The 15,877-nt window shown below is 49.3% G+C and overlaps 1 protein-coding gene across 3 annotated transcripts in view; it reads left to right on the forward strand.

The window, feature by feature from the left end:
• The first annotated feature begins 5,587 nt into the window (after nt 1-5,587).
• Nucleotides 5,588-15,877, forward strand: part of SYNJ2 (synaptojanin 2) — a 110,684-nt gene continuing 100,394 nt past the window's right edge. For 2 of the 3 annotated variants that reach the window (XM_061428419.1, XM_061428421.1), the window contains exon 1: nt 5,589-5,793. In XM_061428419.1, the coding sequence (XP_061284403.1) occupies nt 5,667-5,793 (127 nt within the window). In that variant the 5' untranslated portion in view covers nt 5,589-5,666. Of the gene's footprint in view, nt 5,794-15,877 lie in introns of all 3 variants that reach the window. The other variant, XM_061428422.1, reaches the window with a different exon arrangement.

Here is a 15,877-nt window from a genome sequence, read left to right on the forward strand (position 1 = left end):
TGTTAATAGACCAATTCACTGAGTTCAAAGTAACTCATTATTTTAAACTCTAGTAAATAAAGGAAAAGAATCATGTTCTACCTCTTTTGTTTGTGTTGCCATCAGGTAAAAAATAGTAGATGGGAATTTTCTGTTTTTTAAGTAGAATTTTTGCTACTAATGGGGGCTTCCAAGGTAACTCAGTGGTAAAGAACTGCCTGCCAAGGTAGGAGACACAGGTTCCATCCCTGGGTTGGGAAGATCCCCTGGAGAAGGAAATGGCAACCCGCTCCCATATTCTTGCCTGGGAAATTCCATGGACAGAGGAGCCTGGTGAGGTACAGCCCACGGGGTCACAGAAGTATTGGGCAGGACTTAGCGACTAAACAAAAAAGGCTACAGATCAAGAAAGCAATATAATAGAGCATAACTGGTTTGCAAGAATAACAGCATTGAAGCTCAGTGGCTGCTACATCACAAAGAGAAGCAATCAGACCTGTGCTTCCTGATGGGAAGAACATATCTAACCAGGAAATAGAATCTGCTAGAGCTTCTATGTCCAACTACTGAGCTACATTACAGGTCATCCACCCCACTCCAGTACTCTTGCCTGGAAAGTCCCATGGATGGAGGAGCCTGGTAGGCTGCAGTCCATGGGGTCGAGAAGAGTTGGTCACGACTGAGCGACTTCCCTTTCACTTTTCACTTTCATGCATTGGAGAAGGAAATGGCAACCCACTCCAGTGTTCTTGCCTGGAGAATCCCAGCGACGGTGGAGCCTGGTGGGCTGCCGTCTGTGGGGTCGCACAGAGTCGGACACGACTGAAGCGACTTAGCAGTTAGCACAAAGCAAGGGGACACTCTAAACGATACCACGGGAACACTCAGCAAAAGGCAGTCTGTGAGGGCTGCTGGGCATGCGAGCTAGTTTTTTCAACAAGTAAATTGCAAGGGAAAAAAGAAATGGAAGGGAAACTTGTGTATCTGAAGAGGGTTAAGAGGACCTCCCTGGTGATCCAGTGGTTAAGAATTCCCCTGCCAGTGCAGGGGAACAGGTTCGATCCCTGGTCTGGGAATATCCCACGTGCCAAAGAGCAACTAAGCCCGTGTACCACAACTGCTGAGCCCACGTACCACAACTACTCATGCACGAGAGCCCTGGAGCCCGTGCTCCACAACGAGAGAGGCCACCGCAAAAAATAAAAATAAAAAAAACTAAAGGGGGTTTAGAGATGCATCAGTCAGATTGTGTCAATATTACTTGCGCAGTTCACACAAACTATGGAAAGTGACTGATGACATAACACGTGGAAATGTGAAGACTAACAATATCCAATGATATTAAATAATTGTTGTTTAGAAAAATGACACCAGTCTGCAAGGTTATGCAATTTCTTTGGTGACTAAACAAGTTTATGGGAGATTGCAGTCTGGGTAAATGAATGAATCAGTTAATTAATGACTTGAGAATAATACTTTTTAGCTTTAAATATCCACAGTGTTGTTAATGGCTAATTAAATATGGCATAGGAAAAGTACTTTGAAAAACTTTCAAGTTTTATCTAAAAGTTAGGGCTAGAAATCTTTTAAAGCCAGCCAGTCAGTACACACAGAGACTCGATAAAGCTCATCTGGGCTGGGTCGTTTGGCCAGTATATTACAGTGGTCACATTCTTCTCAACTCCCTAAAAGGGCCCGTGTTCTAGACAAAAGAATATCTTCTAATCTGTGAATGCATTTAGATGGAAACTTTTATTAAGGTATGAAAGTTAAGTCATAATTTGTTGTATGTTTAATGAAACCCTTTTAAAGAGAATAAAAAGGTACATGAAATTGAAACAAACCCAGCAATGACTGTGGATCATCGCCTTAATCGTGTGCCACGTGAGTCAGAACCTTATTAGACAGTCCAGCATGCACACCACACGTTTCCAGGCAAGGAAGCTGGAAGACAGACCCAGAGTAATTAGAACAATGGAGCGTTTCGCCAGGAGAAACTGAGGGGGTTCAGAATGACGGTCTCCAAGTGTGTTGCATGCTTTCAATCACCTGGAGTCGACACCTAGACGCCTGGCTACACAGAGGGTCATGCAAGAAGAAATGGGCTGTAAAAAAGAGCTCCCTGTACCCCCTCCCATGTCCCCAAACTGCTTTCCTAATGGGCAGTCTTTCGACTGTGACAAAAGTCAAAGGACCAGTCCTGTCCTGGACCCAGAGTGGCCTTTGCCATCCTTGACTGCCGTCTGCTCCTTGGGATGATTCCTTCCTTTGGATCCTAGGACGGGTGACGGCTGGTGGTCCCCTACCTCGTGGGAATGCTCACATTTTTATATTTACTCCTTTGCCTGGACCTCCCCCTGGACTCCAACTTATATAACCAACTGCCCACTCGACACCTTCACCTGGATTTTTAACAGGCATCTCAAAATTTTGTTGCTGTTTGCTAAGTCGTGTCCGAATTAACATGCCCCAATCTGCCTGCCTGTTCAGCCACCTGCTCCTCCAATGGCCATCTTTATCTCAGCTCAGTTCAGTTCAGTTGCTCAGTCGTGTCTGACTCTTTGCGACCCCATGGACTGCAGCAAGCCAGGCCTCCCTGTCCATCACCAGCTCCCAAAGCTTGCTCAAACTCATGTCTATCAAGTCAGTGATGCCATCCAACCATCTCATCTTTATTTCACCTGATGACAACTCCATCTTTCCAGTGATCTGGCCAAAAATATCATGGTATCTCCAAACTCCTGCCTCCTCCTATTATTCCACGTCCACTCTAGCAGCAAACCCTGTGGGCTCACAGAATTCAAAGAACTACCCCAAACCCAACTGTTTCTCTCCTCTCACTCCCAGCGCCCATGCACACTTGCACCCCTGGGATGTCACAGCTGCTTCCTCTCTGGTCCCACTGCTCCCTCAAGTTGCGACTCAGAAGCCAAGATGATCCGATGAAAACATCACCTGAGCAGGCCTGGCCTGTCTTAGAAAGGTCTCTCGTCCTCTCTTGTCCCCTCTGCCCACTGTCCTCTTTACTTTGTGTTTTTCCCAGTCAGGCTTCCAAAGTCAGCAAACTATGCTTATTGCCCCCGTTTCTTCCTTAATTCTTCCCCGAGAACTCTGCATCTCAGGAGTGGGATGTGCCCCAACATTCCCCAGACGGGTCCACTGGTCTTCTCAGGCTGTACTCATGGTTCAGGTGTCAGAGCTGACCTTTCCTTGAATGTGTTAGGATCTCTTACTTTCTCCATCTGCTAAACGGGCCAGTGCCTAGGTGACTCTCAGGAAGCATGGATGAAAGGGCAAAGCTTCCTTTGCTGTCCCTGTGGACCCATCCCACTCCAAACCAGGGGGCAGCGACCTGAAAACACAGCAGGCACTTGGCTCATTCAGCCAATTCTCAGAGGTAGGGGAACAGCCATTACTGGCATCTAAGACGCACATTATAACTGCTGAAATCAGGGCATTGCTAATGATTTCATTACGTAGTTTAATTGGCAGCATTTTTTCCCTTCTCAGTGGTACATGAAATAGGAGTTCATCTTACAGTTCATTGTGTCTGACAGTGTCTAAGCTGTAAAGCTAAAGTGCTGGTCTGGACTATAGGAAAGTTTCTAAAATGTGTTCAGCACATCACTGGGCAGAGCTGTGACGCATGGAAAGGCAGGAAAGAGGAGAGAGAAAAGTTTAAAAGACTTGATCCCCTTCCGCAGACCTTACAACCTAATTTGTGAAACAAGACTAAGAAAAAAGGACTCTACAAACACTTCTCAAGCAACATGTGAGCAGGTGAGAGCCAAAGTGGACATCTGTGAGTGTGAGGGGTTATCTGGAACCTCCACATCACAGGAAGGCTTCCTGGAAGAAGAGAACTTAGAGTTTAAAAGGAGAGGAAAAGTGGGCCAGAGGCTACTCTGCCTCATTCAATGGGCTCGCTGTTCTCAGGCAGAAACAATGTCTCCATTTTACAAATGTTTGGATAACTTATGAGCATCCTTTCTGGGACTTTGATCACATCATACTGGGGTATGTGAACAAGAGGGCAGAATGCTCAGGAGCGACTTGAATCTCTGCTGTCGTTCGCATTTCCTTCGTTCTCCGAATCACACCTGGGAGGGTCCACAGAGGACGGACTACCTGGTCAGTCACTGCTGCTCGCTCCTCAATGTCTGCAAGGCGCCGCCGTCCTCCTTGGCACCGGCACTTTACTTCTTCTGGAACATGCCCGATACATAAACTACCTGCCCACAGTCTTCTTTCTCTGTGTGAGCAGGATAGGGGTGAGAGGGGAATCACCTGGACTCGGCGTCTAATGAGAACACCTGGATGAGGTCTAGAGCCAGCGTGTACACACTCACTGTAGGAAAAGGAAATGAAACCCCCAAACCCACCCAAAGGGTGACTCCAGGTAAGCCCTCTCCCCTGCCCTCTCCTCTCCCCTACAAGACCAGTCCCAACACCCGGGCTAAAACCCAGTGCCCAGAGGGGCATACTTCCTGTTCCTTAGCTGCCAGTCATCCTAGATGGGCCACATGTCCTAATGGGGGATGCACGGATACATGCTGGTGTCCACAGCCTGAGTATATACTGGCTGAGTGAAGTGTCCCCCATGAAGTCAAGGGCGGTACACTCAGCAGAGTGGGAGGAGGGGTTGCAAGGCGGAGGGAAAAGGCCCTTCACTCTCACTCCTGCAACCATCAGCACCTCACAGTTTGCCCTGCTTGCCACTCCCAGAGTGTTCAGCTCCTCTGAACGATGACTCCACGCCCATCCTGCAAGCCTCTGGGGCAGGTACCCTCACCATCTGATAAGAGAGAAAAGCAGGTTCAGAGAAGTCAAGGTCCCACGGTAAGCGTCAGGTCCAGAGATCAGGGGCTCAGTGTCTCAGAGACAACCCACCTTTGACTCCCCGCTACCCAAATTCTGCCTGGTGCGGACAGTGGGCCGCAGGACCCTCTGAACAGAAAGCTAGTAAAAAGCATCATGGATGGAGCACTTTCCGCTCCTCAGGCGTGCACCAAGCCCTTTGTACGAATTAACTCCATCTTCCCCTGCAACGTTATGAAGCAAGTACACTTTCTAATCCCGCTTTACCCTTTAGGGCCACTGAGTCACAGAGGACAGGCGACTCGCCCAGGGTCGCAGAAGCAGACCAGAGAGGGAGGCGCAGCGCCCTGGACGGGACTGGGGAGGACTCCGGAGTGCTGCGGAGGGCCCGGGCCTGGCAGTTTCTAGCCTAGTGGCGCCGCCAGGCCCCGGCGGGTCCATATAAGGCCGCGGGGCGTCCCGTAACGTTGCAGGAGCTTCAGGGCGCCCCGCCGACGGCAGCCTCCTCCGCGTCCAGGAATGTGTGGAATCTTCCTCCCCGGCTGCCGCCCACCGGGGGAGCACTTCCCCTCCGCTCCTGGCCCCCATCAGCCCCCCGATCTTGCCCGGAGCTCGCCCCCCACCCACCCACCCAGCCGCGGCCCGGCCGCTGGGGGGAGCGCGGCGCCTCGGCAGAGCCGGCGGGGCGACGGGGAGGCGGCCGCGCGCCCTCACCTGCCCGGGGCGGCGCGCGCGGGCGCGGCGGAGGCGGGCCGGGCGGAGGCCGCGGAACCGGCTGGGAGGAGCCTGCGCCCGGCCCGCGGCGGGGACGCAAAGTGAAACTCCTGGAAGTTGCGGGCGCTCCGGGAGCTGCGCCGGGCCGCGCGCCCATGGCTTTGAGCAAGGCGCTGCGGCTGCTCCGGCGGCTGGAGGCCTCGGGGGAAAGCAGCGTCCTGCTGGAGGCGCGCGGCCGCAGGGACTGCCTGCTCTTCGAGGCCGGCACGGTGGCCACGCTCGGTGAGTGTGGCAGGCGGTGCTGCCCGGGTCAGGCGACTCCGCAGCGGCGCGGGGGGCTCGGGCCGCTTCCTCCGTCCTCTTCGGGGGGAGGTGCCCGAAGGGGAGGGCGCCTGCCTCTTGTGCTGAGACCGAGGCATACGGGGCACCTCCCTTCCCCGAGTTGAGCGGTCCCGGGGGCGCGGAGGCGGCCGAGGAGTGGGGGTCGCACGCGCGGGGTGGCCGGTAGGGGCCTGTTTGAATGAAGTGGCGCCGGCACGCCCGAGAGCACGTGCGGCTGCGCCAGGCGGCCAGCGGTCCCCCCTCGGGGTCTGCCATCTGCGCGCCTGCAGGCGGGCGGGTCACTCATGGAGAGCCGCCTCTGGCTTCTTCTGCCCCGCGCTCCCTCGGGACGCGTTCCACATTCGTGACCATCCGGGAGGGTTGACATAGGAGCCGGCCTGACCAAGCTCTTGGCGCTGTTTCTCTTTGGCACCTGTTGATGAAACAGGGAATGCCCACTGCTCTGCGATGGCCTCCTTTGCCCCTGGAGGGGATGAGGACAAAACACCGTTAACCCAGACGCCAGATAAACAGCTGATGGCACCTTGGCCTCAACTAACTGCTTAGTTGAGAAGCGTCAGTCCCGCGAAGTATAGAACTTGGAGGCAAATACACGACCGGATGACCCTGTAGTGGCTGTATTTGACTTTGTTGTTGGGTTTACTCAGTCGTGTCAGACTCCTTGTGACCCTTTGGACTATAGCCCACCAGGCTCCTCTGTCCATGGAATTTCCCAGGCAAGAGTAATAGAGTGGGTTGCCATTTACTTCTCCAGGGGAATCTTTCTAACCCAGGAATCCTATCCTTGTCTTGTGCATTGCAGGCAGATTCTTTACCACTGAGCCACCGGGGAAGCCTGGATTTGACCTTAGATAGTTGCGACTCCCCTTTCACTTTCCATTTTCATGCACTGGAGAAGGAAATGGCAACCCACTCCAGTGTTCTTGCCTGGAGAATCCCAGGGACAGGGGAACCTGGTGGGCTGCCATCTATGGGGTCACACAGAGTCAGACACGACTGAAGCGACTTAGCAGCAGCATCAGTTGCCAAGTCTGTGTATTTCAACTCTGTCAAGACCGGCAAGTCTTGACACTGACATTGTGTCAAGGGCTTTAGAGACTATCTCATTTAATTTTCATAGTTCTGCAAAAGGGCTATTATATTGTTCATATTACAGAGGAGTAAACTGAGGCCTGGAGAGGATAAGAAACTTGCTTGGCCAGGGTGACAGACAACACTGCCTGACATCCGGTGGCTGTTTCTGTATTGGTGTACAGAGTGTGGCTTCTTGGAATCACCAGCCATTGGGCCCCTTGTTTGGTGTCTACCATTCACAGGGAAGGCCAGGTAATACCAAAGTGAGCAAAACCAGGTACAATTGTTGGAACTTCAACCTGAACACTGGAGAACAGGCTTACAACTGGTGTCCAGCTGCACCGTCTCTCTTGTTTGTTCAGTTCAGTTCAGTTCAGTCGCTCAGTTGTGTCTGACTCTTTGCGACCCCATGAATCGCAGCACGCCAGGCCTCCCTGTCCATCACCAACTCCTGGAGTTCACTCAGACTCAACGTCCATTGAGTCAGTGATGCGATCCAGCCATCTCATGCTCTGTCGTCCCCTTCTCCTCCTGCCCCCAATCCCTCCCAGCATCAGAGTCTTTTCCAATGAGTCAACTCTTCGCATGAGGTGGCCAAAGTACTGGAGTTTCAGCTTTAGCATCATTCCCTCCAAAGAAATCCCAGGGCTGATCTCCTTCAGAATGGACTGGTTGGATCTCCTTGCAGTCCAAGGGACTCTCAAGAGTCTTCTCCAACACCACAGTTCAAAAGCATCAATTCTTCGGTGCTCAGCCTTCTTCACAGTCCAACTCTCACATCCATACATGACCACAGGAAAAACCATAGCCTTGACGAGACGGACCTTTGTTGGCAAAGTAATGTCTTTGCTTTTGAATATGCTATCTAGGTTGGTCATAACTTTCCTTCCAAGGAGTAAGGGTCTTTTAATTTCATGGCTACAGTCACCATCTGCAGTGATTTTGGAGCCCCCCAAAATAAAGTCTGACACTGTTTCCACTGTTTCCCCATCTATTTCCCATGAAGTGGTGGGACCGGATGCCATGATCTTCATTTTCTGAATGTTGAGCTTTAAGCCAACTTTTTCACTCTCCACTTTCACTTTGATCAAGAGGCTTTTTAGTTCCTCTTCACCTTCTGCCATAAGGGTGGTGTCATCTGCATATCTGAGGTGATTGATATTTCTCCCGGCAATCTTGATTCCAGCTTGTGTTTCTTCCAGTCCAGCGTTTCTCATGGTGTACTCTGCATATAAATTAAATAAGCATGGTGACAATATACAGCCTTGAGGTACTCCTTTTCCTATTTGGAACCAGTCTGTTGTTCCATGTCCAGGTCTAACTGTTGCTTCCTGACCTGCATATAGGTTTCTCAAGAGGCAGGTCAGATGGTCTGGTATTCCCATCTCTTTCAGAATTTCCCACAGTTTATTGTGATCCACACAGTCAAAGGCTTTGGCATAGTCAATAAAGCAGAAATAGATGTTTTTCTGGAACTCTCTTGCTTTTTCCATGATCCAGCAGATGTTGGCAATTTGATCTCTGGTTCCTCTGCCTTTTCTAAAACCAGCTTGAACATCTGGAAGTTCACGGTTCACATATTGCTGAAGCCTGGCTTGGAGAATTTTGAGCATTACTTTACTAGCATGTGAGATGAGTGCAATTGTGTGGTAGTTTGAGCATTCTTTGGCATTGCCTTTCTTTGGGATTGGAATGAAAACTGACCTTTTCCAGTCCTGTGGCCACTGCTGAGTTTTCCCAATTTGCTGGCATATTGAGTGCAGCACTTTCACAGCATCATCTTTCAGGATTTGAAATAGCTCAACTGGAATTCCATCACTCCACTAGCTTTGTTCGTAGTGATGCTTTCTAAGGCCCACTGGACTTCACATTCCAGGATGTCTGGCTCTAGGTCAGTGATCACACCATCGTGATTATCTGGGTCGTGAAGATCTTTTTTGTACAGTTCTTCTGTGTATTCTTGCCATCTCTTCTTAATATCTTCTGCTTCTGTTAGGTCCATACCATTTCTGTCCTTTATCGAGCCCATCTTTGCATGAAATGTTCCCTTGGTATCTCTAATTTTCTTGAAGAGATCTCTAGTCTTTCCCATTCTGTTGTTTTCCTCTATTTCTTTGCATTGATCGCTGAAGAAGGCTTTCTTATCTCTTCTTGCTATTCTTTGGAACTCTGCATTCAGATGTTAATATCTTTCCTTTTTTCCTTTGCTTTTCACTTCTCTTCTTTTCACAGCTATTTGTAAGGCCTCCCCAGACAGCCATTTTGCTTTTTTGCATTTCTTTTCCATGGGGATGGTCTTGATCCCTGTGTCCTGTACAGTGTCACGAACCTCATTCCATAGTTCATCAGGCACTCTATCTATGAGATCTAGGCCCTTAAATCTATTTCTCACTTCCACTATATAATCATAAGGGATTTGATTTAGGTCATACCTGAATGGTCTAGTGGTTTTCCCTACTTTCTTCAATTTAAGTCTGAATTTGGCAATAAGGAGTTCATGATCTGAGCCACAGTCAGCTCCCAGTCTTGTTTTTGCTGACTGTATAGAGCTTCTCCAACTTTGGCTGCAAAGAATATAATCAGTCTGATTTTGGTGTTGACCATCTGGTGATGTCCATGTATAGTCTTGTCTTGTGTTGTTGGAAGAGGGTGTTTGTTATGATCAGTGCATTTTCTTGGCAAAACTCTATTAGTCTTTGCCCTGCTTCATTCCGTATTCCAAGGCCAAATTTGCCTGTTACTCCAGGTGTTTCTTGACTTCCTACTTTTGCATTCCAGTCCACTATAATGAAAAGGACATCTTTTTTGGGTGTTAGTTCTAAAAGGTCTTGTAAGTCTTCATAGAACCGTTCAGCTTCTTCAGCGTTACTGGTTGGGGCATAGACTTGGATTACTGTGATATTGAATGGTTTGCCTTGGAAATGAACAGAGATCATTCTGTCATTTTTGAGATTGCATCCAAGTACTGCATTTAGGCCTCTTTTGTTGACCATGTTGGCTACTCCATTTCTTCCGAGGGATTCCTGCCCGCAGTAGTAGATATAATGGTCATCTGAGTTAAATTCACCCATTCCAGTCCATTTTAGTTCAAGCGCAGAGGAGGGTCTCTACTCCTTTAGGTGGATAACCAGTGCACTTACCCCACCACACTTTATAATTGACTCTAGTCTTTTTTTCACATTGTACACATCCATTCTGCAGTTAGATTCTTCAGTCTACGTCTTGGAAGGACCGTCTCTTCTGTTTCCACTTCCTTAATCATTTTATTAACATATGGTTATCTGGCTTGTTTTCAGTCACTCGGTTACTAAAACCATGTCTCCAGTAGTGTCAGCACCATAAGTTGTGCAGTAAAGCATGGATTAAATTGTTATCAGATTATTTCAATTTGTACTCTAGCCTGAAAAGTCCAAGTTTGGTCATTTGCTAAGGTCTGAGGAAAAAAAAAAATCACAGAAATTTCCATTCCATTTTAAATGTCTACTTCATACCACATTTGTCAGAGCTGAGAGATTAATTGCATGGTACAAAACTACCGCTTCATCAAAGAGAGTAAAATATTCGTCAGTTGGATTACAGCAATCTTAAGAGAGTTCCTGTATATTTAAGAGTTCCTTTGAAGCCACTGGGCTTCCCAGATGGCTCCAGTGGTAAAGAACCCGCTTGCCAGTGCAGGAGATGTAAGAGACTGGGGTTCAATACCTGGGTAGGGAAGATCCCCTGGAGAAGGAAATGGCAACCCACTCCAGTGTTTTTGCCTAGAAAATCCCATGGACAAGAGGAGCCTGGTGGACTGTGGTTCATAGGGTCACAAAGAGTCGGACACAACTGAAGTGACTTAGCACACTGTTGAAGCCACTAGGATAAAAAAGGCTTTATTTTTTCAAAAGTGAAGATTTTAAAATGATTAATGAAAGTAGTATAATGCGTATTTTCCATTTGGAAATTAGGTTTGGGCTGAAATCATGTATATTGTGTTGGTGGTTAGAAGTCTCTGGATTCTAGAACAGAGGAAGTAGTGAAGTCAATGGATGCGGCCTCAGCTCACGTGCAGTCCACGTTTGTCTGGCATTCATTTTTCAGTAGACTTTGGACTGACTGCCTAATTTTTGAAGTCTTTTTTGTGTCAGTCACTCAGTCGTGTCCGACTCTCTGTGACCTCATGGACTGTAATCCGCCAGGCTCCTCTGTCCCTGGAATTCTCCAGGCAAGAATATTGGAGTGGGTTGCCGTTCCCTTCTCCAGGCGATCTTCCCAACCCAGGGATCGACCCATATCTCCTGCATTGCAGGCATATTCTTTACTGTCTGAGCCACGAGGGAAGACCTTTTCTTACATTAAGTGAAACTATTTTTAAAAGGCATTCATTGGGTAATGTGGCTGGTCCCAAGAACGATTGTAGGAGCCTCTGTTACTGGAAAGTTGTCTCAGACTTTTAGAGCATCCTAAGTATGTCACAATGGGATAGACTGGATCTGAACTTAAAATGCCCGTCTGTGTTCCAAAGGTCTAGCTTTTTGCTTCCCTGGATAAGGTTAAGAGTGCTTTCATTCTCCTCGCCCCCAGCACCCTGCCGGAAAGATGAAGGCTCTTCTTTTGTGTGGGGCAGTGCAGCTGTGGCAGCTTGCATAGCTGGTGGTGGAACCTTGGCCATTCCATGAGGTTCAGGCTTCCTCTTCAGGTCAGCTCTGGTTTCCCTTGATGAGTCTCCCCAGGGAGTGAGAGGTCAAGCAGACTCAAGTCAGTGGTTTATTCCCACAGGGTAGTGGTTTCTCGGTGTTTACTGAGTGGCCCTGGAGTCTGTGCAGCTCTGTGGCGGGTACACACCGCTACTTTTACAGGGATGTGGGCCGGACGAAAGCATAGCTCTTTAGAGCACATCCTAGGCCTCGGGGTCATAAGTTTAAAAGGCTTTCCACTAATGTTTTCAGGTATTGCGGAGACAGGGCTTGACTTAGGTTTTGAGTTTAGGAAAAACTGATGATTTCTGGGTTAGTCCTTCTATGCCAACATGACCTGGGTGGCGACCTGGCCTGCCACCCGGTGAGGAAAACTTCCAAGTTCCAGCTTCTAAAAGATTTGAGAATGTTTCTTTAATATGGATCAGCGGGAACAGGCATTCCAGAGGCAGAAAAGCCTAACATGTTGGCACCAATTTCAAAGGTTTTTATAGCATTTTCTTGATGACCTGATTCGGCAGTAGAAAGAAAGAAAGTGAAGTCGCTCAGTCGTGTCTGACTCTTTGCAGCCCTATAGACTGCAGCCTACCAGGCTCCTCTGTCCCTGGGATTTTCCAGGCAAGAGTACTGGAGTGGGGTGCCATTTCCAAGGGCCTCTCAAATATCGATACAAAGCCGGAGCCTGTAACAATTCCCTTGGGTCCGTGGTCCACAATTAGCATACAGATGTTCTCTCATTTGCATACTGGGACAAAAAGTGCTTGCTGTCTTCTTTGTCCCTTTTAGACATCCTCCTTTGGACCAGATGAAGGGAACCGTGCGTTGTTCATGAGTTTCGTCCATTAGTAGAGCCAGTGACAAGGCTCCAAAGTCCCGTGTTCTCCAAACAGCCCCCCAGGAAGGGTGGCCTGTGACTGTGATGTGTTTACACATGTGTGCCAGGTGTGCAGCCCCGCCTCTCTGCATCCCCCAGCCATGCTCGAGTGAAACAGGCAGCCGGGAGCAGGGTGGGCAGGAGCCCCGTGAGATTTAATTAAGCTAATTAATGAGTGTCCTGAAATCGCTTTCAGCTTCTGAGGGGAAAGGTTCTGTGTAAACACGGGCCTGGGTTCTCCCTGCTGCCGCTGTTTGCATAGAGGCCACCCGGTCAGATCTTGTTTGACTTGGACACTCAGCCGTGGAGCCCAGCAAGGCTCTGTCTGAGTGGTTGCCTTGGCCCCTTCGTCAGGCTCCGTGGCCTGGATTTATTTGGTCCGTGACTTGAAGTTTGACCTGCCTGAGAGCATCTGAGAGAGTCGAATGAATCCTCCTGGGTGAGGATTGGAGCTCAGATAGAGCCTGGCGGGGGCTCCGGACTCCTGGCCGGTGACCCAGGGTGGGGGCACAGCGGCCTGGTGGACGGTGGCTCCTGCAGACGCCGTTCCCGGTTGGTTGCAGGTTTGCTCCTCATAATATCAACAAAATTGCAGGCCAGGTTAGTGTGTGCTTCTGCCAGCCTTTTCGTAACTCACTGGGAGGAATGTGATTTCAGGTCTTGCCAGGCTCTTTTTTGGGCTCCGTTCAATCACTCAGTTGTATCTGACTCTTTGCAACCCCATGGACTGCAGCACGTCAGGCTTCCCTGTCCATCACCAACTCCTGGAGCTTACTCAAACTCATGTCCATCGAATCGGTGATGCCATGCAACCATCTCATCCTCTCTCCTCTTCTTCTCCTCCTGCTCTCAATCTTGCCCAGCATCAGAGTCTTTTCCAAGGAGTCAGTTCTTTGCATCAAGTGGCCAAAGTATTGGAGTTTCAGCTTCAGCATCAGTCCTTCCAATGAATATTCAAGATTGATTTCCTTAAGGATTGACAGGTTTGATTTCCTTGCAGTCCAAGGGATTCTCCAGAGTCTTCTCCAACACCACAGTTCAAAACATCAGTTCTTCGGGACTCAGCTTTCTTTATAGTCCAACTCTCACATCCATACATGACTACTGGAAAAACCATAGCTTTGGCTAGACGGACCTTTGTCAGCAAAGTAATGTCTCTGCTTTTTAATATGCAGTCTAGGTTGGTCATAACTTTTCTTTTGTGGGGGCTGCATGGCTCCAAAACTTTCCTTTAACCTTTAATTGTGAAAATTTTCAAATGTACACAAAAGTGAAAGGAAAAATGAATCTCCTGTACCTGTCACTCACTGTGGATTGTTGTTTTTCAGTTGCAAAGTTGTGTCCAACTCTGTAACCCCCTGAGTTTGCTCAAACTCATGTCCACTGAGTTGGTGATATCACCCAACCATCTCATCCTCTGTCGCCCCCTTCTCTTGCCCTCAATCTTTCCCAGCACCAGGGTCTTTTCAGTGAGTTGGCTCTTTACATCAGGTTGCCAAATTATTGGAGCTTTAGCTTCAGCATCCATCCTTCCATTGAATATTTTGGGTTGATTTCCTTTAGGATTGACTGGTTTGATCTCCTTGATGTCCAAGGGACTCTCAAGAGTCTTCTCCAACATCACAGGATGAAAGAAAGTGAAAGTGAAGTTGCTCAGTCGTGTCCAACTCTGTGACCCCTTGACTGGTTGGATCTCCTTGCAGTCCAAGGGACTCTCCAGAGTCTTCTCCAACACCACAGTTCAAAAGCATCAATTCTTAGTCCGGCATCTCCAGGCTGCGGGTCCGGAGGGCAATTCGATAGCCTGAAGCCCACCAGGCTTCTCAGTCCATTCTGTGTCACCTATCCCTGATTTTTTTTTTTATGAAAAATAAATCTCCTAACTGATTCATGGCCAAGCAAGTTTTAATTTGTTTGGCTTGCTTTCTTTTTTCCTCCCCTACAGCTTGCATTTGTGCGAGTTCAAAAGTTATTAGATGGATTGAAATGTGACCAACAATAGAAATGATGGTGTGAATTGATTCTGAGGTTCTGGCCGAGATACATTTTTGACAGTGAACTGACCACATGGCAAGAATAAACCACAGCCTGGAAGAGCAGGGTGTCCCCTCCTGGGACAGCGTTGATGGGCTCAGTGGTTGCACTGCCCCCGGACCATGGCCAGGCGGGCCTTGCCCCGTGCGTCTCACCAGAATGAGGGGTCGGGCCAAGGGCTGTGTCCCCTGCTGTTTGCTGACTGCCCCCCGCCCCCCAGTCTCTGGACCACACTCCAGAGGATCCTGGAATCTCCTGCACACGTGGTAACCAGCCCGCATACAGCCTGCGCTGGTCTCTTCCCAGAGCCCCTGACAGACTGTGCAGTGGGTGTGTCCACCCGGGTCCAGGGCAGCAGTGTGGCAAGGCTGCAGGGTGTTAGTGGAAGTGGACACACACTTGCTAGGGTGTCCTCGGGTGTGTGCATGAGGCCCCTGCAGGGTGGCGTGGAGCCTGGAGCCCGGGGTGGGTGGAAAGAGAAGGCGGCCAGGCTAGGGGCAGCTCTTTCTGCTGGGCACCTTCTAGACCTGACCTTAGTCCTGGGGTGTCTTTCTGGAGCCAAGAGGATGGAACGTGGTTTGGTTTTAGCAGTTTGTAAGCTTGATTGATACCTTAGAATTATTTCCACATGGGTACAAGGCTCTGAGGGTGCCTGGCTCAAACCCCATCGATGTTGGGCCAGGTGAGCCCTGGGCACCTAGGTGGGTCTGGGTCCCACTCCGGGGCGTTCCTTGGGCACCCAGGTATCCCTTTGTGATTTCTGGCTGCTCAGCTTCTGTTGCTGGATGGTGTCACCTTTTCACCTGAGGATGGGGAACGCATTGTGTGTTTTTCACACTTTAAGTGTCCTTAAAGCCCTGGCAAACTGCCCCAGGCTCAGACTTGGGCATTAGATTGGGGTCCCTAGGATTAGGGTGTGTGTGGTGGCCAGCCCCCCTCCAGGGGAAAATCACATCAGGCTGGCAAAGGTGTGTGCACCTGAGTTTGCTGAGGGCTTGACAGCAAGACCCCCACGCTGCGCCGGCATCTCCAGGCTGTGGGTCCGGAGGGCAATTCGGTAGATGCCGGATTCCCAGCAGAAGTCAACACAGAACAGCCCATTTATAGGCACTAACTGCTTCCAAGACTTGCTGGAAGGAGATTGGGGGCCCTGTTATGTAAATATGTCCTTCTTGAGTACAGTTTACTGAAAAACCTTAGAAACATGCCTATCCTTGACCCAGTGTTCTACAGCTAGAATATCTCAGGAGACACACACACACAAGAACCCATTTTGCTTCAAGGATGTCTGTCTGTTAGAGTGTTTTGGATTTTCAGGTGGTCAAATAAACTTTGGTTCACTTGATCATCCTAGCTAACGCTC

The sequence above is a fragment of the Bos javanicus genome, chromosome 9 (genome assembly GCF_032452875.1).
Source record: "Bos javanicus breed banteng chromosome 9, ARS-OSU_banteng_1.0, whole genome shotgun sequence".
Lineage (NCBI taxonomy): Eukaryota > Metazoa > Chordata > Mammalia > Artiodactyla > Bovidae > Bos > Bos javanicus.